Source organism: Schistocerca serialis, chromosome 9 (genome assembly GCF_023864345.2).
Source record: "Schistocerca serialis cubense isolate TAMUIC-IGC-003099 chromosome 9, iqSchSeri2.2, whole genome shotgun sequence".
NCBI lineage: Eukaryota > Metazoa > Arthropoda > Insecta > Orthoptera > Acrididae > Schistocerca > Schistocerca serialis.
The window spans coordinates 246,010,723-246,033,335 of NC_064646.1; the positions used below are offsets into that span (position 1 = coordinate 246,010,723).

A 22,613-nucleotide genomic window follows, 5' to 3' on the forward strand; every position below is an offset into this window, starting at 1 on the left:
CGTACGTCGGCCCCACATAATAGCACCCCAAACCAGCAGGGAACCTCCATCTTGCTGCATTCGCTGGACAGTATGTCTACGGCGTTTAGCCTGACCGGGTTGCCTCCAAACACGTCTCTGTCTGAAACTTCCTGGCAGATTAAAACTGTGTGCCCGACCGAGACTCGAACTCGGGACCTTTGCCTTTCGCGGGCAAGTGCTCTACCATCAGAGCTACCGAAGCATGACTCACGCCCGGTACTCACAGCTTTACTTCTGCCAGTATCTCGTCTCCTACCTTCCAAACTGTGAGTACCGGGCGTGAGTCGTGCTTCGGTAGCTCGGATGGTAGAGCACTTGCCCGCGAAAGGCAAAGGTCCCGAGTTCGAGTCTCGGTCGGGCACACAGTTTTAATCTGCCAGGAAGTTTCATATCAGCGCACACTCCGCTGCAGAGTGAAAATCTCATTCTGGACGTCTCTGTCTGATTGAAGGCATATGGGACACTCATCGGTGAAGAGAACTTGATGCCAACCCTGAGCGGTCCATTCGACACGTTGTTGGGCCCATCTCTACTGCGCTGCAGGGTGTCGTGGTTGCGAAGATGGAACTCGTCACAGACGTCGGGAGTGAAGTTGCGCATCATGCCACCTAATGAGCACAGTTTGAGTCGTAACACGACGTCCTGTGGCTGCACGAAAAGCATTATTCAACATGGTGGCGTTGCTGTCAGGGTTCCTCCGAGCCAAAATCCGTAGGTAGCGGTCATCCACTGCAATAGTAGCCCTTAGGCTGCCTGAGCGAGTAATGTCATCGACAGTTCCTGTCTCTCTGTATCTCCTCCATGTCCGAATAACATCGCTTTGGTTCACTCCGAGACGCCTGGACATTTCCTTTGTTGTCCGCAGCTCGTGATCTAGTGGCTAGCGTTGCTGCCTCTGGATCACAGGTTCCCAGGTTCGATTCCCAGCCGGGTTGCAGATTCTCTCTGCTTGTGGACTGGGTATTTGTGTTGTCCTCATCATTTCATCATCATCATTCGTGACAGTGGCTAGATTGGGCTATGAATAAAATAGGACTGTGTAAAAGTTGGGACTGGTCGGGCGCTGACGACGTCGCAGTTGAGCGCCCCACACACCAAAATCATCATAATCATCAACTTCCCTCGTTGAGAGACCTTCCTGACACAAAGTAACAATGCAGAGCCGATGGAACCGCGGTATCGACCGTCTAGGCAAGGTTGAAGTACAGACAACACTATCCGTGTACCTCCTTCCTTGTGGAATGAGTGGAACTGATCGGCTGTCAAAGGGACTGTGCCTGTGATACAATATCGACAGTCAACATCTGTCTTCTTGAGTTCTGGCAACTGGGATGATGCAAAACGTTTTTTGATGTGTGTATGTAACTGTTATACACTGTATTTTACATATATTTCAATAAGTTATTGTTGTATGTAGACCATAAAAACCATCGTCTAAATGATAGAAGTATTTTAACTGTAGTGACGTAACAAGACTGTTACGCCACTTGAGGTAGCCGATTGAAAGAAAGGCACGCGTACACACACGCCGACGGGCGTGAATTCTGGAACAGGATAACTATTGAATGGTAGCAAGAAAAGTACGTAGCTGCTTTATACTTAACTTTATTAGTTGATGACTACAGCATTCTTCTTGAGACATTTATACTATAATTCTCAAACTATGTAAGGCTAATGGTGCCTTGCTAGGTCGTAGCCATGGACTTAGCAGAAGGCTATTTTAACTGTCTCTCGGCAAATGAGAGGAAGGCTTCGTCCGTATTGTCTCTAGCAATGTCGTCGTACAACTGGGGCGAGTGCTTGTTCGTATCACGAGACCTGCCTTGTGGTGGCGCTAGGTCTGCGATCACACAGTGGCGACATGCGGGTCCGACATGTACTAAATGGACCGCGGCCGATTTAAGCTACCACCTAGCAAGTGTGGTGTCTGGCGGTGACACCACCTTCCTCCCCCGCAAATCGGCGAACGGTCGTGAGATAAGGCTTCCGCCCGCTGTGGGGAGGACCCCATGTTGACGTATGCGATGAGGTGGGGAGCCTAACAACAAGCGAGGCTGCGCCACCCGCACCCGGCCATTCGGTCCGAGGGGAGCTAGGAAACGCCTGAAAACCCAGTCCAGGGTGCACGTCAACATGCGGTGTAGGCGCCCGTAATGAGACAGGAGGGGCCGAAGGGTCGACCTCCATTGCGTCGGGGTACCCGACGCGCGATGACGTCATGTGGTCCGGAGCGGGCAAGAGTTCCATGGCGGAGGACAGCTGGTCACGGGAAGCGATCGGCGGCGCATGACCCTGGGAGGCGCATGGCGGCTGCAGCGAAGCGTCGAATGCGGGTGGCGCCGACGGGAGTACCGGCGGCTGCGGCGGCGGCGGCGGCGGCTGCTGCGGCGGCGCGCCGCCATGGGGCAAAATGGAAGGCATCGTCGGTAACACCTGGGGATGAGGCGAGCCAGTAGATGGGTCCCCAGGGCGCTGACCGGACGGCACCGTCGCTGAAAGCAGACAGGGAGCAGCAGAACCCGTGCGACGACAGAGGCGCAGCTGATTGAGATGCCGGCGCACCTCACCAGAGGCCCCCAAAACCAAATACATCGCGCGGCCGAGGGAGCGAAGAATGCGCCCTGCGAGCCAACGCCGTGAACCGCGATAGTTGCGATAAAATACAACATCGCCTGGAGCAAAAGCAGGAATCTGCCGCTGCACAGGAACCTGATGCGGCGGATGCAGCAAAGACATCAAGGTGCGATGAGGACGACCGTGGAGCAACTCAGCCGGCGAGCGACCATCTCGGGGCTGAGAGCGATATGAGGACAAAAAGAGCAACAATGCGTCCTCCCGAGAATGCGACTCTTTCAACTTCAACATCTGTGACTTGAAAGTCCGGACCAATCGTTCAGCGGCACCATTTGACTGAGGCGAAAACGGCGCGGATGTCAGATGTTGAATACCATTGGCCTGCCAGAATGACTGAAATTCTGCGGACATGAATTGTGGGCCATTGTCGGAAACAATAGTCTGCGGAAGACCTTCAATGCAAAAGATAGCAGACAACGCTTGGATGGTGGCGGAGGACGACGTGGAAGACATCCGGACAACAAAAGGAAAATTACTGAAGGCGTCGACCAGAACCAACCAGCGAGCATTCCAGAATGGACCAGCAAAATCAATGTGCAAGCGTTGCCAAGGGGAAGTGGCTTTTGGCCATGCAAAGACTTTCCGCGGCGGTGCGGATTGTTGTTCGGCACACGCCATGCAAGAAGAACACATATCCGTAATCGCAGCATCGATTCCGAACCAAGTACAGTGCTGACGAGCAAGTTGTTTCGTTCGCACTATACCCCAATGTCCTTGGTGAAGAAGCCGTAAAACAGAGGACTGTAACGAACGTGGGACCACGACTCTGGACTGATCATTATCAGAACGCAACAACAAAACACCACGTCGAACAAAAAGTCTCTCCTTGTGAGCAAAAAATCGGCGAACCAACAGATCCTCGATCCGAGACTTTGACAAAGGCCATTGCGTAGCAACAAAACGCAAAACAGTAGCAAGGACAGGGTCAGCAGCTGTGGCTGTAGCTACACGACGAAAATCAATCGGAAACGATTCGACCACTTCATCGGTTTCCGAATCAATGAACAGGCAAGCAAGTTCGGAAGAATCGAATGCTTTATCCTCAGCAACAGGCAAACGGGACAACGCATCAGCGTTGCCGTGCTTAGCAGTGGACCGATACAAGATATCGTAGCGGTACTGCTAGAGGAAAATAGACCAGCGAATGAATTTCTGCGCTGTACGCGGAGGTACAGGCTTGTTCGGATGAAAAAGCGATGTCAAAGGTTTGTGGTCTGTGATGATGGTAAAGTGACGACCATGCAAGAAATCATGGAACTTAGTAACACCAAACACGAGAGCCAAAGCTTCTTTCTCTATCTGTGAATAATTTCTTTGCGCAGACGAGAGCAATTTGGACGCAAAGGCAATAGGGCGATCATGGGAGCCAACTTTGTGCGCAAGCACAGCACCGATCCCGAAATCCGATGCATCTACCATCAACAAAAGGGGTTTCCGGGGATCGAACGGCGTGAGGCAAGTATTAGAAAGCAACGCCGATTTCAACTGGCAAAAGGCGCGTTCGCATTCCGTCGTCCAGACGAACGGAACACCTGTACGGCGCACGCGATGAAGCGGAGCTGAAAGAGAAGAGGCATTGCGCACATTCACTCACACCTTGTGAGTCGACATTGTTCAATGTTCTTGCGACCTCCTGACGCAATGCGTGAGGAACATTGCGTGCTCTGAAAAATTGCGGTTGCGCGTTGACCTTCAGTTCCAAATGTGCTTCATAGTTTTTAGCGCAACCTAAACCCGGTGCAATAATGTCTGCAAATTCTTCACATACACTAGAACCACTGTCTGTAGGCACAGTTTGAATCACTGATAGTACCTGATTTACAATAGACATGTTAAACAACTGAAATAAATCTAAGACAAACAAGTTCACTGCCGTAGAAGAACGAAGAACGTAAAATGACACAAGTTTTGTTTGTCCTTTATATGTGGCAAAAAGACTGCACTGTCCTAACACAGGAATTTTCTGTCCTGAATATGTGGTTAGCTTAACATTTGCGGAACGCAACGGAGGTTTGCCCAGTTGTTTGTACGTGTCGTGATTGAGCAATGAAACTGCAGCTCCGGTATCGAGCTGGAATGGTGTCATTTTGGCTTCAAAGTCTAAGTCCACAAAAAGTTTATTGTCCTGCTGACGACAAGAGCGACTGTTTTGTGCAATTTGAACAGACACCGGTACAGAATCACTTGCTAATTGACGTGATTTTCGGCGACGTCGACGCACAGTTTTTGAGGGACGAACACAGTCACTGTTAGAGAAAGTGGCACTAGACGAAGTGGAATTAACGACATGAATGTCCATGGGCGAAGGTCCACGAGCCTGAGTGTCCTTGGTTCGATTCCGGCGCGAAGCAAAGGGCCTGGAATGATTGTGATTGTCTGATCGGAGCTTTTTCTGGCAAACACTTTGAACATGTCCTTTCCTGTGACAGAAAAAGCAAATAGCTTGGCGTGACGGGCAATGTTCACGCGAATGTCTAGTAGCACACCGCGGGCATGATTTCACTGCATTTGTGGGCTGGCGCGGCACACGTGGCTTAGAGCGCGGCGGCAGCTGCGTTTGTTTGCGCGAGGGCAGTTGACCGGGCCGCGCAGCTCGCCCGGCGGGCCGGTTAATGTTACACACTGCTGGCGAAGTTTCAAAAGATTCCTGAGCACAGTCAAGTGTGTCCTGTCTATCCAATATGTCTATCACTTGTTGAAGGGAGGGATAAACTAGTTTCAAAATTTGCTCCCGTATGCGAACATCAGAAACGTTTTGTGCAATTGCATCACGTACCATTGTATCTGAATAAGAAAGACCACAGTCACAGTCAAAGGCACAGTCCCTAGTAAGTCCTTGCAATGTTGCTATCCACTCCCTATTAGTTTGACCGGCCATACGTTTTGTACGAAAAAACGTATACCGTTTTGCAACCACATTAACTGTTTCTTTGAAATAGGCATCTAAAGCAGACAAAATTTCCTCGTAGGACAGAGTTGCTACGTCGCGTCGGGGAAACAATTTCACTATCACACGGTAGGTGGACACACCGACACAAGAAAGCAAAAACGGCTACCGCTCATTACCTTGAATTCTGTAGGCGGCGAGGTGGAAGGCGAATTGACGGGACCACTCTTGCCAGGACTCGTGGGTTGCATCGAAGGGTCGGAATTGAGGTGCAACAGCATGTTGTGGCTGCGGTACCGGTGAAGCGGCGGCGGCCGCATCGGTTTGAATGGCACGTTGACCCTGGACGAGCTGTCCAAGGGCATCCAATAACGCCTGCGTCTGCTGATTCTGCAAGCGATAAAATTCGGACAGTACATTTGGAGAATGTGGCGAAGCCATGACACAAATAAATGTAAGCAAAGTAAAACACAAGATCCTTTGTAGACTCGTCGCCAATCTGTAGTGACGTAACAAGACTGTTACGCCACTTGAGGTAGCCGATTGAAAGAAAGGCACGCGTACACACACGCCGACGGGCGTGAATTCTGGAACAGGATAACTATTGAATGGTAGCAAGAAAAGTACGTAGCTGCTTTATACTTAACTTTATTAGTTGATGACTACAGCATTCTTCTTGAGACATTTATACTATAATTCTCAAACTATGTAAGGCTAATGGCGCCTTGCTAGGTCGTAGCCATGGACTTAGCAGAAGGCTATTCTAACTGTCTCTCGGCAAATGAGAGGAATGCTTCGTCTGTATTGTCTCTAGCAATGTCGTCGTACAACTGGGGCGAGTGCTTGTTCGTATCACGAGACCTGCCTTGTAGTGGTGCTAGGTCTGCGATCACACAGTGGCGACACGCGGGTCCGACATGTACAAAATGGACCGCGGCCGATTTAAGCTACCACCTAGCAAGTGTGGTGTCTGGCGGTGACACCACATTAACCACCGAAGGATGTGTGCTTCATCTAGCAGATAATATTATGCCGTGTATTACAATAATTGTTTAAAGTACCTACATGATCTTGGTGATACGAGTGTGACATTTAAAAACGTGTGATTTGTGTTATGTGGAGACAGATACCTTCCCACACATACAAAGGTGAATGTTACTAATAGGTAGCTTAATAGCCCTTGCACACTCCTTTAGGAGCATACTGCGTACTTTTCCGCCCTCATACATACACATAACTGTTACAAATCGCAGGAAACGTGCATCAACCAAAGAGCATGCTAAGACCTGTCATTTTGCGTGGACGAAGTTATGGGCGGAGGGATCTGCAGCGACGTGGTCACAGGGATGTACGCAAGGCTGTGATCACATGACTGCTGGATTTATTTTGTTAACGCACGTTTTCCGTGTTCAGTAACAGTTACGTGCATGTATGAGTGCAGAAAAGTATTCGGTATGCTGCTAAACGAATGTGCAAGGGCTAGGAAGCTATCTGTCAGTAAGGTTCTTTCGTACACGACTTGTTATAAAAGTTGCTCTTGTAAGCTGATTAGTAATTGCAAGACCGTATCTATAACATTCGAGATGTGCATGTGTGCGAACGTGCCCGTTCGCACGTAAAACGAAACTAGCATTTTTATTACCAATATTTTGTAAGTAATTTAAACAACATTTATAATGCGCAAGTGTAATGTTGTTCACTAATATGTCTTATTTACTTACTATACTTTTGATACTTTATCGCTGACATTTGATAATGACCTAAGGCCGGAAATGACCAGTAATGTAATTTATATGCACGGTGCATAAAAGGAATAAAACTGACAGCCTACGGTGGTTAAAATGTTTCCATTATTTAGACGATACATTCAGGTTATGGAACTGTATGTGAAGAAATTACAAAAAGTAACAACGGAACCACAGGAGGTGTCATGCGACCGACTTTAGGTCTTGAAGTTCAGAGGGTGACACTCAAATCTAAAAGATGCAGTAGCCAGGGGAAACTCTTAAAAAAAAATAAAAAAATTATAGCCAAGGACAAACTTAAAGAATGTATAAGTGTACAGATGGCAACATACACGACATAGTGCGAAGATAAGTAATGAAAATAATCTACTCGTGGCTGAGACAAATCTAGCCTTAAAGAGGTAGGAAGAAGTACGTTTGTCCCGCGAGTGTGTCTTCAAGGTGTTTTATTTATATGTGTACACGAATGTACTTCAGAGGCTTCAGTGCAAACATTCTAGAACGATCGTCTCCATTGAGTGACGCCTCGAAATACACACAGCGCATTGGTAGGAAAGCTAAAACACGCACGACAACGTAATCACTGGCTGCGCGATAAGAAGAGAGTTAGGTAGGCTACAGTCGTCAGGTGGGCGCGACCACTGCTTTAACAGGGAAAAAAACATTCAGTATTTCCGCAAGAAAGTAGTTCACAGCATAGCTGCACGTAGCAGCGGCGGGCGTTCAGATATGTGCACGCCCGTGACGAGTTTTGAAACTGCCCTGGGCCGCGGCCGCTGCGTCTCAGAGCCGGGCCGAATCGCGTGCCATGCGGGCGGACGATCTGGCCGCCACGGGGACCCGGGCTTTCGCCGCTCCCGTTTGCCTGGGCCTACACGGCACCTCGTGGCAGGAAACGGTTTGGCGCGAGCGGGGGTAGAGCAAGAAGCGGGAGCAGACTTCTTCAGGGGCTTACGCAGCGCGCTGTGGCACCGCCCGTATAAATGGGCACCGATCGACGGTAGCGGCACCAGTTACACCTTAAGTGGGCGCCGAGTACCTGAACTCACAAGCAGACATGATCCGTGGGCAGGTGAGCTGGAATGGTAGCTTGGAGATATTCTTCAGCTTCATATCACTTGGCGACTCAGTTATTGACTTGACTCGTTTGTAGTTTGTCTTAATGCTATTTCTCAAGAGAAATATTCGATTGGATCCTACTATTGCATCAGGAACTTGTTGTGGCCTAATATTTTCGCAAGAATTTATGATAATCGTACATGGATCTGCACAACTTAATACTCGGCAAGAAAGTGAAAAGACAGGAAGGAAGGAAGATTAGCGTTGACGACGTAGATATTAGAAATGAAGCACACGTTAAATAGGACTACTTGAAACAGTATTCACCATTTAAGCTTTCCTCAGTTAAGAATTATAGACTCATGTATTCTAATCGATTAAGAAATTTTTAAAATGTCCATTGATAAGGCAGTCATGGAACATTAATTCGTAGTAATCTAGAGCTTACAGCTATAACCATTTCCCGATAGCCCTTACTTAAGAGAAATAATCTATCGCAAATGAATATATAATACTGCGATAACAGTTTGACGGGGCACCAAAAGACCTAATTCGAAACGGTGTAGGTGACACTCAGAATTAATAATATCCTTCGGAGAGTCAGCAATGACAAAACTATTCCACCTTGTGCAACAAATATGAGACACGTTAAGGATAATGTAATAATTCCAGGTGGTGACAGGTGTTCAAAAAAATGGCTCTGAGCACTATGGAACTTAACTCCTGAGGTCATCAGTCCCCTAGAACTTAGAACTACTTAAACATAACTAACCTAAGGACATCACACACATCCATGCCCGAGGCAGGATTCGAACCTGCGACCGTAGCGGTCGCGCGGTTCCAGACTGAAGCGCATAGAACCGCTCGGTCAAACTGGCCGGCAGGTGACAGGTGTGAATATTACTTAGTCATTGTTGCAAAATACTGAAAAGAATTGTTTAGGGAAGAATGGGAAGCCTGTTAGAAGGCGACATTGGAAGAGATGAGATTGTGTACTGGAGAAATTAAGGAACACGCGAGGCAATACCGATTCTACGTCTTATCTTAGAATAGGATAAAGAAAGGTGGACCGAAGCTTATAGCATCTATACATTTAGAAAATGCTTTTGGCAATGTGGACTGGAATAAATTATGAAGGCAGCAGGGATACAATACAGGGAGCGAAAGTTTATATAGAACTTGCACAGAAACAAGACTGCACTTATAAGAATCGAAAGACGCTATATGGAAACAGCGGCAGAGAGAACGAGGTAGCGTTGTTTACTATCCCCGGTGTTCTCCAATTTGCACACTAAGCAAAGAGGTAAGGAAACGTGGCAAAGTATGAGAAGGGCATTAAAGTTCAGGGATAATAAGTAAAAGCTTTGAGGTTTGCTGATGACATTGTAATTCTCTTTCAGGCGGGAAAGCACTTGGAAGAGCAGTTGAAGGGAATGGGTAGTGTCATGGAATGAGGTTATAAGATGAGTATCAAAACAAATAAAACAAGAGTAATGGACTGTAGTTGATTTAAATCAGATGATGCTTAGGGATTTAGACTAGGAAATGAGACACAAAATCAGAAGAACAGTAAAATAACTTATGATGGCCAAAAAGGAGAAGATATAAAGTGCAATCTGGCAATACTAAGAAACACACTTCTGAAAAATGAAGTTTGTTGACAGTGAATATATATTTAATCGTTAGCAAATCTTTTTCGAAGCTGTTTCTCTGGAGAAAATCTTACAGGAAATGAAACATGCACGATACACTCTTCAGAAAACAGGTTTTGAAATGTAATGCTAGACAAAAGTAGTGTAGATTGGACTGCTAGATCAGATAACTAATGAGGAGGTAGTACGTCTAACTGGGGGAAAAAAAATGATGACTGAACTCGACTAACAGAAAAGATAGGTTAAAAGGCTACACCCTGAGGTATGAAGCAATCGTCAATTTGAAACGGAAGGAAGTGTGAGGAAAGGGGGGAGATGAGAGTTGTAGACGGAGAACAAGGCATGAATACAGTAAGAAGTTTCAAATGAATGTAGGTTGCATAAGATAGGGTAGCGTGAGAGCTGCATCAAACCAGTCTTCGGACTGAAAACTACTACCACTACAACCAAAACAATGTCCCAATGTCGAGCATTGTGGAGGGTGGTTGTACAAAATCGCCTCAAATCCGTGGAGAGAATCAGTTGTGAGTTACAAAATGCTAACATCAGTACAGCCAGCAAAGTGACACTGCGTGGGGCAGCATGGTCGAGCAGCTCCTCGTAAGCCAAATATCTTAGTCAGTGCTAAACGACAATTGAAATGGCGTAAAGGGCGACGCTGCTGGACAGTGTATCAGGCTATACCCTCTGGCAGTCCGACGGAATGGTATGGGTTTGACGATTGCCAGAGAACATTACCTGCTATCATGCGTAATTTCAACAGTTAAGTGCGAAAGAGTGGTGTCACGGTATGAGAGCGTTTTCAGAAGTTAGGATGTGACCCCCTTATTGTGCTTAAGGAAACTCTAAATGAGGAAGGTAAGCAAACGTTTTACACCATTGTTACCGCCTACAGCACAGTAACAGTTCGCAGACACTGACTGATGAGAATGCACGCTGTTATACAGAGGCAGCTGTGAGGCGATGGACTGTGGACAATTACATTCCTGAAACGATCTGGCCTGCCCAGAGAGGAATAGTTTCGGGATTTAGGATATCGACTTCTGTCCCGCCTACAGCGTCCAGCATCAATACCTTCTCTGGGAAGAATGCTCTGCCACCTCACTGAAAGAGTCCCCAGCAGAGGACAAGCCGTCATAAAGGCCAAGGATGGACACTCCCATCTCAGTGTCTTCTAACAGGTGTCCGGATGTTTTAAATCAGATGGTTTACAGAGTTTCGTTAGTTAGATTTCGGTGAGAAAGCGCCTAGAGGAGGCTACAGGACAATATTATGGTCTGAATTACGTAAATACTGTTAAAGATATTAATGAGGGATCTAGGAAAAAATATTTACCAAAATATTTCTGTAGTATTTAATGTTGCATCAAGAGCGAATGCATGTGTAAGTGTGATGGCACTCAGTCATAGAAACAAACCAGAAAAATAATGAAGAAGAGTTGTAACAAAATCGTGCCAAAGTTCACTGGGGAAAAATTTAGGGGAAAGTGTCAAAAATCGATAGGCGGCTGACAGAATACGGATACCAATACTTCGCCTCCAAAAACGTGTTCATTTATTAATGAACAACTTTGATCAAATAACATTTCCCTTAAAGAATTTGGAAAAATTATTTAAAACGTGAACTGGGGTGCCCGTTCTTGTCCGACGTTCTGTTTAATCTTTAGTTCGCTGTATTTTTTGTTTTGTTTTGTTTACTTTGCAATCCACTCACCAAATGAGATCTAAAACGACGCCGTAGGTCTTCTGTGGTTGAAGGGCAGTTTACTTATTAACTATTTATTTTATAGATCTGAGTAACATTTCGGTTGTCTATGCATTGTTCATTTCTGGTGTGGACGTTTGAAAGCCTGCTACTAAATAAGTTTCAGACAACGTAGTTACGTGTCACTGTTATAACTCTTCATTCCAGCTGATTTCCAAAGAGCTGTACAGTTATCTATAATGCTGGTTATTAGGTTTTTGAATTTGTTGGGACACATTTTGTGCGTAACATTACTATTATGGGGGTAAAAATTAGTATTATCAGACGAAAAGAAAGTCTGTTTCAGAATAAGTCTAGAAATAAATAATTACAAAAGGTGGTTGGTGGTATGCCATTTCGGTTTTTCTTATATGTTACTAGTCAGTCAGGAAATGATTCTACACTTGACAGGTGCATGATGCTTTCCTTCATGTATGATGCCGCTAATTTGCTTCGTTAAATGTCTTCAGATATTGGCAGCACTGTTGCTGTTGGGGATTGCTGCAAAGTGCCAGCAGGCGCTGTGCGGCCACGCCCACTCCTACGCCCACCAGACGGGTCCCGTGGTGGGTCCCGCACACCCAGTCACTGTGGGACACGCCGGTTACGGGGGATACGGACACGGACACGGAGGACACAGTGTGGACTACGTGGTGAGTCTGTAGTTTGTGATGGCGGTACTCCACGGCGCTTCTCTAAGCGATTCTGTTGATAGAAGACTGACTTTCTCCCGCTAATCTCTTTAAGGGGCTCCGGAAAAGCTTAAAATCATGAAAAGTTCAATTTTTACTTTTTTGCGTTTTCTAAATCTGCAGGCTATTACCTTTTAATAAATATATAATTTATTCAATTCCGAAGACTACAACTATTTTTAAATTTCTTTTGAAATGTGTTCTACATGGGCGTAATCCACTGTGGCGCTGTTAAACTGCTGTCAAATGGTGTTATTATTAACGTCCGTGTTCATCAGGTACATTTTAGTGATGTGAGATAAAGTATGTGTTGTGGCTAACCTGTGATGGTTCAATATATATCGATGGTGTGATTGTGGATTTGAAAAACTCAAAACCCCAATGAAAGTGTAAATAGTGTTATATGGTCGAGAATCCCCAAGACTGTATTTGTTGGAATAGAAACACTTCACTTTGGTGTGCATGATGCTGTTGCGACTTTCAATGATGGCAACATTGTAAGGTGCAAGGTATTTAGAAATATGGGAATGAAGATAGGTTCTAACATGGTACGAGCGATGCTTGCTTTAGACAAGGAACGCCTTCGGGCTGCAGACAGGGCTGTAAAGAGTCTAGAAATACAAGCAAGAGTAAACAGGAGGAGGAACAAGAGGAAGCTGGAGGAGGAGTTTGCAGAGGATGAAGATAATCCATCCTATGGACCTGGAATGCACTAAAAAGTTAATCCAATCTTTGTCGCTCGATTCCCAAAACTTTTATTTTCTCATACTAATTACATGTTTTCTAAGGATCTTCCAAACATATTTGTTTCAAACTTTCAGTAAATGTTACACAGTACCTTCTGCATAATTTAACACAGCCTTTTTCCAAAAAACTGTATATTTTTGAATATATAAATAAAAAATTGCAAAAAAATGTTGTGAATTTTCATTACAATTGAAAAAAAAATCATCTTTAATAACTGAACTAAAATTTTGTAAAATCCCTGTGTTAAGTTTTAGTCCATATTCCAATAAATAATCTGTAAAAAGTTCTACTTCCTACCTCAAATACTTTGTGAGGAAAGATGTAATTTATAAGCGTTATTTTAACATTACAAGTATAGGGCGTTCCGGAGCCCCTTAAGTGTGTCCTAGTGTCCTCTTAGTGTCATACTGGCGAATAATAAATCTGAATAAACAGTCTTTAAATTTACGTGAAAATTAAGTTAATGGGACCGTTCACTATCTTCGAAATACGATCCCCTACTTACATCTTGGTCAGGAATGTTCCTGTATAGTGAAGCACCATGGATAAACACGGAAATAATGAGAGAACAAAGCTACCAACAATTTACAAAATATTTTTTTTATTTTATTTAGTTTGATTTAACCAGGGGGACAAGACAACGGTGCTCCTCAGCCCCTGATGCTCACACCGAAACAAAGTTCATTGCGTAGTATAGCTCCCTGGCATTCTAGAAAAGCCAACTAATATTCTTAAAGCGTAGTACGAGCCCGTTGCTAGATATCCGTTGCAAAATACTTAAGCATGCGTGTTTATTCCCCTTTATAACCGGCTCTAACCATGCCGCGAAGTCTAACTTACTCCTACGTTAGTCACTCAAAATTAATGCCTTATCACTAAGAGAGACCTTAATTCGCATGATCACTCCTTATGGATGTCACTGAAACTGTTTTTCCTTTGACATTTGGGGTCGTATGGTCTCAGATTCATTACGCTTCCCAATGACTCTCACTTGAAATAGACTTAGTTGTTCTATCTGTAATCAGCAATCAGCTACCGGTACTAGAAAGCAAACCTTGTTGAGGAGTACGTGTGCTCTGCTCTAGCGTCTTCGCCGAGGTTCTTCCCTGGGCCACCATCAGCCTCACTCATTCGTTGTGCTGAACTCACCAAGAGTGCATGAACGTGTATCAATTCCACAGATGTTGCGCATGTATACGTTTCAGGTTAGTAGCACCTTCCGATCTGCCTCCAAGGATATGACAGTAACACTCGGCTAAGGTTGGCTCCGCTCTTTCCTTTTGATCAGTTCTCTCAGGCTCTAATGCAGGTTAGACGGTTGGAGAACCGAGGATTTATATCGGCTGGAACTTTTATCATCTCAGGGCAGCACAATTTTCAGTTCGAGTCTTTCAGCACCATTGCCACCTGCTTCACCCTCAGTTATAGTGAACTCTGTTTCTCTTTGTATTTGAAATCCAAAGAGGTGGGGGTTAATTTTTCTGTGCAGTTTGTGTCAGACTAGTATTAAGGTTTTTTCTGTAAATCCAGGCATACCCGAAGTACGAGTTCGAGTACGGGGTGTCTGACGGGCACACAGGGGACCACCACTCCCAGAAGGAGCACCGCGACGGAGACGTGGTGAGTGGCGAGTACTCGCTCAAGGAGGCGGACGGCAGCGTGCGCACCGTCAAGTACCACGCCGACAAGTCCGGCTTCCACCCTATTGTACACCACTCGCACCACGGTAAGTAATTCCAAAAAGATACTTTTTTAAGAGGTTGGAACGTACTCAACAGAGCAAGAGCGCTGTTCATTATTTCCTCTCAGTACCACCAGTTACTTCAGTTCTGTACACATACTGTGGTTTGCTACATAATATCTGAGTAACTGTGTAATTATAGGTCCTATTTTCTGTGTTAATAAAGTTATGTATCTTGACCATCTGGCTTCTCACAATAACGTCATGATCTATTTATTCACTATAAAGAGACATGTGAATATTCTGTAGCGATGTACCCAATAAATGAAATAAATTCGATATACGTGTACGTTGACAGTTCTTGTGATCGTTATCGCAATATCCCTGTAGGTCCAATCAGATAACATGTTTCGACATGTAGCCATCATCAGATTCGAATTGAAGACAATGGTAAATGCTTAGTCTTAATTCAAAACGATACCATTTGTGTCACAAACGACCGATGCTTCTGACACGGCTGTTACCGTACTATATCACCAAACATTTTGTTCAACTGAAAATAAATAAGTTAAACGTACAATCTAGATGGAAACTAGAATAAAGACCACAATGATTGAATAGTCTTTTTAAACGAATTTCACTTAACAAGGGGATCATCCGACTGTAACTTACTATCGGCACCAATCACTATAAAACAATGGTTAACAACTTTTGTAAGGAAATGTCATCGGAAAAGTGTGTTACAAGAACTGTCTGAGTAAAAGTTACCTCCGGTAGCGGTGCCATGAAATAGCAGCAAAACTTCAACTACGTCGTGAATAAACGTGAAGACGAAGTATTTTATGCTAGCAGAATAATTTTCTTGAAGTAAGCATTCTTATTTGCTCGATCATATTGTTTTGTTCTGCTGCGTAGTTAACAGAACTGTTCCAGTTCTTCTACTGCGCCTTTCATATGTTGTAGTTTGACGGATTTGTGTTCTCCTTTTATAAACTTCACCATTTACAGTTTTATTTTATTTAGCCTTAATCTAGCTTAGATGCGAAATAGGCCCTTCATTACACTCAACTACACTTCTGAAGGATCTGCATTTTAATCAGATTTGGCTGTGTAATTTAGGCTTACGTTTAGTTTATGTTCCCGTTAAACTTATATTACAGTTCTGTTCATTTTCACTATTTACCTCATCGAGGACATTCAGTAGGTCTACTGAAGTTTTGTAATTTTTCCGATTTCATGCTTACACCCGTATGCAAAGTGTGACAATAGGCTCTTCTACTTCAAATCATTCTTATGTTGAACTAATCTTCATCCCTGTAGTGTTGAATTAATTTTTCTTTTCTCATCTAAATTTTTTAACAACTTTTCGTGTGGACAGTATAAAACTTGATTCTAGTTTACAAGTCATAAAAAAGTGTGCTTGGCTTCTGAATGAAATTTTCACTCTGCAGCGGAGTGTGCGCTGATATGAAACTTCCTGGCACATTAAAACTGTGTGCCGGATCGAGACTCGAACTGGAGAACTACGCCTTTCGCGAGCAAGTGCTCTACCAAATGAGCTACCAAAGCACGACTCAGGACCCGTCCTCACAGCTTTAATTCCGGCAGTACCTCGTCTCCTACCTTATGCTGGGCTTGTTTTAATGAATTAATTCCTGTGCAAATAACTGGAATTTGCCTCATCTGTCACAGAGGTTAATATCTGCGATGCAGTTGTACTTTTCAATTTCTGACGTTTGAATTTTTTTTTTTGCAGGCTACGGCGCTGGATTTGGCGCCGGTGCTGGCGGTTACGGACACGGTCACAGCTACTACTGAAGGCACGTCGTACCATGCGTTCTGAAACGTCCAAGTTCAAAGTGCTGCGTACCTCTAGGCTCTCTAATTTTCTTCACAGAACCACTTTAATATTTATTCCTATTTAACCATGAGGTAAGCTGCTGATCTTGTAGCTCCATCTTCATCCTGTTGTTATAAACAGCAGTCACTGACATAGAGTCCTTGTGCAAGTTATTTTTGTTGTTAAACACAGTAAAATAATGTTTCTCACTTCGTACTGCTTTATACAACTGTGTTTGTCTTAATAACTACTGAAGTTGTATGTATATATTTTCTGTTGATTTTTATACATTTTGTATGATTTATTAATCTATGTGGGACAAGAAATAAAATGTCTATAAGAATAACAACAAAAAAGTTTTTCTAAACGTGTACATGGTGTTTGAGTGCAGAAATTATTATATTCAGACACGTCATGAGTGCAGAATGTTTTATTGGAACTCCAGCACAACCCCTTACTCTGCCTACACGTCATGCGGAGAAAAAAGGTGATGTACACAGTGAAATACCCTCCGTGTTTATCCACTAAATTTTGGAAGTGACACGCTTTCTTGAATACGACGGCAAAGTACTAATCTATTACAATTGGCGTTTACTAATATTTTACGCACTTTCCAATGCGAAACTCTTAATTTAAATTTCCGGTATAAAAGAAGTGAAAGCGAAGTTTCTGTTGTATATTAAAGAATATTAGGTTCACTACTTAGTACGTAGTAAGTAGGGGAGTTGATACTGAGAGACACGTTAATACTAGACGTAGCCCATATGTAGTTTGTAAATAGTTTACAGAATCCACTTTCTGCAAGTACAAAGTTGATGAGGTGCTAGAAAGACTAAATGTTTAGGATCGGACTTTCGCAGGTTGCTCCATACCGTCTTGTCTGGATTCAGAAATATGCCCAGACTTCAATGTTTTATTTTTTGATGTATTAGAACGATATTATCGTGTCCAGATCTTTAGACGAAAGTCTAAGTCATTCCACAATTCGTGCTGAAATTCTTCTGTGGTGTAAAAGTCACACAAAATATCTCATCATCCAGCCCTTTATAACTACCGTTTCATCTCGGGGACTGGGCAGAGTTACATAGAGTTTAAACCACGGGACTGTAATGTACAAATCTTCAATCTGCCATCCAGATTAGTTTTTTCTGGTGTTGCTCATATGATGAAGAGAAAACGCCACTCATTCTCGTTGAATTCAAGCTTGTCATCTGTTTGTACTGACCTCATTGTCGACTGATGTTGAATCCGAATACAATGTTCTTTCTACTCGTTACCCTATTATGGGAGATTTCTATCGCTTTTAAATTATTCACTTTTCGTTCTGTATTAATCAGCTTTTACTAAGTAATTTTGTTTGATTGCATCTGAAAGTTATTGATATTGCTGGGCATTCTTGAATTTCTTTCACTGATTTTACGAATGAGTTTCTGCATTACTAGTTGTAATCTGACTACTGTGGTTCTGCAGCCTTCGTTATTTTTATGAATTAAGCTGGTGACCTAATTGCTCCTTTTTGATAGTCAGTGGTCACAGATTATAAGCTTTTCGAATGCAGCCCTGCATTTCATAGCTTAATAGCAGCATATCCACATATGCTCTAGCCCACCTTGAATCTACATCTACATCTACAGGGTGATTCAAAAAGAGTACCACAACTTTAAAAATGTGTATTTAATGAAAGAAACATAATATAACCTTCTGTTATACATCATTACAAAGAGTATTTAAAAAGGTTTTTTTTCACTCAAAAACAAGTTCAGAGATGTTCAATATGGCCCCCTCCAGACACTCGAGCAATATCAACCCGATACTCCAACTCGTTCCACACTCTCTGTAGCATATCAGGCGTAACAGTTTGGATAGCTGCTGTTATTTCTCGTTTCAAATCATCAATGGTGGCTGGGAGAGGTGGCCGAAACACCATATCCTTAACATAGCCCCATAAGAAAAAATCGCAGGGGGTAAGATCAGGGCTTCTTGGAGGCCAGTGATGAAGTGCTCTGTCACGGGCTGCCTTTTTCGTAGGTCTCTCCATACAGTTGATTGTGGAATTTGCAGCTCTCTGCTAGCTCTGCGAGTCGATTTTCCTGGGCTGCGAACAAATGCTTGCTGGATGCGTGCTACATTTTCATCACTCGTTCTCGGCCGTCCAGAACTTTTCCCTTTGCACAAACACCCATTCCCTGTAAACTGTTTATACCAACGTTTAATACACCACCTATCAGGAGGTTTAACACCATACTTCGTTCGAAATGCACGCTGAACAACTGTCGTCGATTCACTTCTGCCGTACTCAATAACACAAAAAGCTTTCTGTTGAGCGGTCGCCATCTTAGCATCAACTGACGCTGACGCCTAGTCAACAGCGCCTCAAGCGAACAAATGTACAACTAAATGAAACTTTATAGCTCCCTTAATTCGCTGACAGATAGTGCTTAGCTCTGCCTTTTGTCGTTGCAGAGTTTTAAATTCCTAAAGTTGTGGTATTCTTTTTGAATCACCCTGTACATCTACATGTACATCTACATCTACATGGATACTCTGCAAATCACGTTTAAGTGCCTGGCGGAGGGTTCATCGAACCACCTTCACAATTCTCTATTATTCCAATCTCGGATAGAATGAACACCTATATCTTTCCGTACGAGCTCTGATTTCCCTTATTTTATCGTGGTGATCGTTCCTCCCTATGTAGGCTGGTGTCTACAAAGTATTTTCGCATTTGGAGGAGAAAGCTGGTGATTGGAATTTCTTGAGAAGATTCCGTTGAAACGAAAAACGCCTTTCTTTTAATGATTTCCAGCCCAAATCTTGTATCATTTCTGTGACACTCTGTCCCATATTTCGCGATAATACAAAACGTGCTGCCTTTCTTTGAACTTTTTCGATGTGCTCCGTCAGTTCTTTCTTGTAAGGATCCCAGACCGCGCAGCTGTATTCTAAAAGAGGACGGACAAGCGTAGTGTAGGCAGTCTCCTTAGTAGGTCTGCTACATTTTCTAAGTGTCCTGCCAATAAAACGCAGTCTTTGGTTAGCCTTCCCCACAACATTTTCAATGTGTTCCTTCGAATTTAAGTTATTTATAATTGTAATACCTAGGAATTTAGTTGAATTTACGGCTTTTAGATTAGACTGTTTTATCGTGTAAATGGATTGAAGTAAATGAACACAATACATTACTTTTGAGTCTTCTGACTGGTTTGATGTGGCCCACCAAGGATTCCTCTCCTGCGCCAACCTCTTCATCTCAGAGTGTCCTCATTTATTTGCTCGACGTATTCGAATCCCTGTTTTTGTCTACAATTTTTACAACTCCCTCTACACAATGGAGGTCATTCTGTGATGTTTATGTCCTACCATCCTGTCCTTTCTTCTGGTCAGAATGTTCGAAACAACAGATGTCACGCTGGGCAATGGATCCACCTTCTTGAGTGCAGATGCACAAATACGTCCGACGTCCTGTGGGAACCTCAGAGTAGCGAACGTGGGGGAAATGGACAGGGACTGTGGACAGGTGGCGCTCGATGTTAGCGTGAATCGGCCATGAGGCGTGCCGAGGTAGTCCGTGCAGTTGCGATAACACTGTGTACCGCATGGCGCAATGGTTGAACGCACCTGCCTAGTAGTCAGGAGATACCGGTGCAATACATGCAGGGTGTTTGTAAAAGAATATCGGTGTTTTAACACTTTATAATATTTATTACACTAAACTTACAGTTATAAATTATATGTCAAAGAACCTTACAAATGTTCACTGGCATAGCGAAGTACGCGATTGGTTGAACTTCACTGTACCCAAGCACTGGATAGGCCGCAAGGGGCCCAATGACAGGGCTTGCTTCGCATGGCCTCCACGTTCACCCGACCTAACGCCATGCGATGTTTTCCTTTGGAGCTTCATCAAGGCTTGTGTGTACGGCGCCTCCGCTACCAGCAGACGTCCCTGAATTAAGAAACCGGATCCGAGCAGCTGGTGCTGCAATCACTAAAGACACACTTATCAACGTTTGGGAAGAACTCGGCTATAGACTTGATGTGTGCCGTGTGACAAATGGTGCTCACATTGAACGTTTATAAGGTTCTTGGTAAAACTGTTTGAGTTGCTCTTTCATTTGACATATCATTATCACTGTAAGTTTAATATAATAAATATTACAAAGCGTTTAAACCCTGACATTCATTTATAAACACGCTGTATTTTGACTCGTCGCCGCTGATTCAGTGTAATATCCCCATGGAGCTGACGGCAACAACCTCTCCCTTTCCTTCCCTTTCTTCCGCTCTCCACCTTCATATAGAGGAGACTGCGCCGCCCCGCTCCGAGGCGCTCATTGTCGTAGATGTAGCGAGCCGAGACTGTTAAGCGCCGCATTTGCCGTGCTGCGCCCTCAGTTAAAGAAGAAGTGAAAAAACAGTCGCCACTAGGTTGGGTTGGGGGGGTTGTTTGGGGAAGGAGACCAGACAGCGAGGTCATCGGTCTCATCGGATTAGGGAAGGACGGTGAAGGAAGTCGGCCGTGCGCTTTGAAGGGAACCATCCCGGCATTTGCCTGGAGCGATTTAGGGAAATCACGGAAAACCTGAATCAGGATGTCCGGACGCGGGACTGAACCGTCGTCCTCCCGAATGCGAGTCCAGTGTCTAACCACTGCGCCACTTCGCTCGATCGCCACTGGGTAACATCGCTGTTAAAGAGTAGGGCATTGTACGGTGGAAGTAACCTTTTTAGTGGACTGCTTCCACGTAACAGTGGTCAGTTCGAAAACTTTTATCGACTGTCTTTCGAGGACTTCCAACATCAGTTGGATGTGATCGAACCATACATAATCAAGAACGACTCAAATTTTAGACGTGCTATATCTAGCAAAGGGAAAGACTGGCAATAACTTTGCGCTTTCTGGCAACTGGAGATTCCTTTACGAGTTTGTTGTAAGTGCTCAAAATATCTAACTAAGTATACCAATGATTGTCATCGAAATTTGCGCCGCTCTCAATGATACTCTGAAACCCTTTGTAAAGGGTTACCGTCAAAATTAATACGATATAGCCTAATGTTTCATTTCAGAGTTCTGGTGATGAGGAATGCCTACACGGTTCTAGGCTAAATGTCGTGGAACACGCATTAAATATGACACTTTTCATGAGAGTCTTACCGACTCAGCTTCTACTAAAAAAGAAGAAGAAATAACGTGCAAGGGAAAGATTTTCAAGTAAACGTAAGAAGAAAGAAGATCCGACGCTTAGGGCGTTTTGGAAACTATGTGAAATATACGTCCTGATGAGTATTCTACTTTTGGGGAATTTATTACAATGCAGCTCCGCAAATTTGACAGTCTGAGGAAATCAGTTCTAATGCACAAGATAAACAATTTTGTATTCTATGCGGAGACTGATATTTGTTCACAGCATCTAACATCAGATAGTAGTTCTTCTTCTGTAGTCCATTTTCCTCAGTACAGTTTTGTTCCTGAACACCTCCTCTCCCCAGTGCAGTCCTATTCTGCAACTTCTCCCTTGAGTGCCTTCCAGTCACCTCTGCCCCTCTCACTTCAGTTGCCCCTAATCAACCATGCAGTAGCAATAGTAAGATGGCTATTTTTGACGATGTTATTGGATGTGTTAATGTTTGTAAAGGAAAATAATATATTTGAAAAATTTTGGTCCGAGAAACAGTTGTTGGGCAAAGGTGTCAGTGTCTGCGGTGGCAGAACTGTGGAGTCGTAGAATCTTTGACAGTCAGTAGTGGATAGCTGCGGTGTGCAGCAGGCGGAATTTTTTTTGTTGAGTGTACAGTGTAATGCGTGGACACATTTTTGGAGCTATATGAGTTGCGGATTTATTACGAGGAGGAATGATGACTCAAAACAATGATTGGGTAGTAAACGGACATAAAAAAGGGTTTTGAAATAA

General features: G+C 43.9%; 1 protein-coding gene across 1 annotated transcript in view; it reads left to right on the forward strand.

The window, feature by feature from the left end:
- The window catches only part of LOC126419516 (uncharacterized), a 66,896-nt gene extending 50,189 nt beyond the window's left edge, over positions 1-16,707 (forward strand). Inside the window, exons 4-7 of the mRNA XM_050086705.1 lie at positions 8,313-8,359; positions 12,212-12,394; positions 14,711-14,906; positions 16,618-16,707. Of these exons, the coding sequence (XP_049942662.1) occupies positions 8,313-8,359; positions 12,212-12,394; positions 14,711-14,906; positions 16,618-16,679 (488 nt within the window). The 3' untranslated portion in view covers positions 16,680-16,707. The remainder of the gene's footprint in view (positions 1-8,312; positions 8,360-12,211; positions 12,395-14,710; positions 14,907-16,617) is intronic.
- The last annotated feature ends 5,906 nt before the right edge of the window (positions 16,708-22,613 follow it).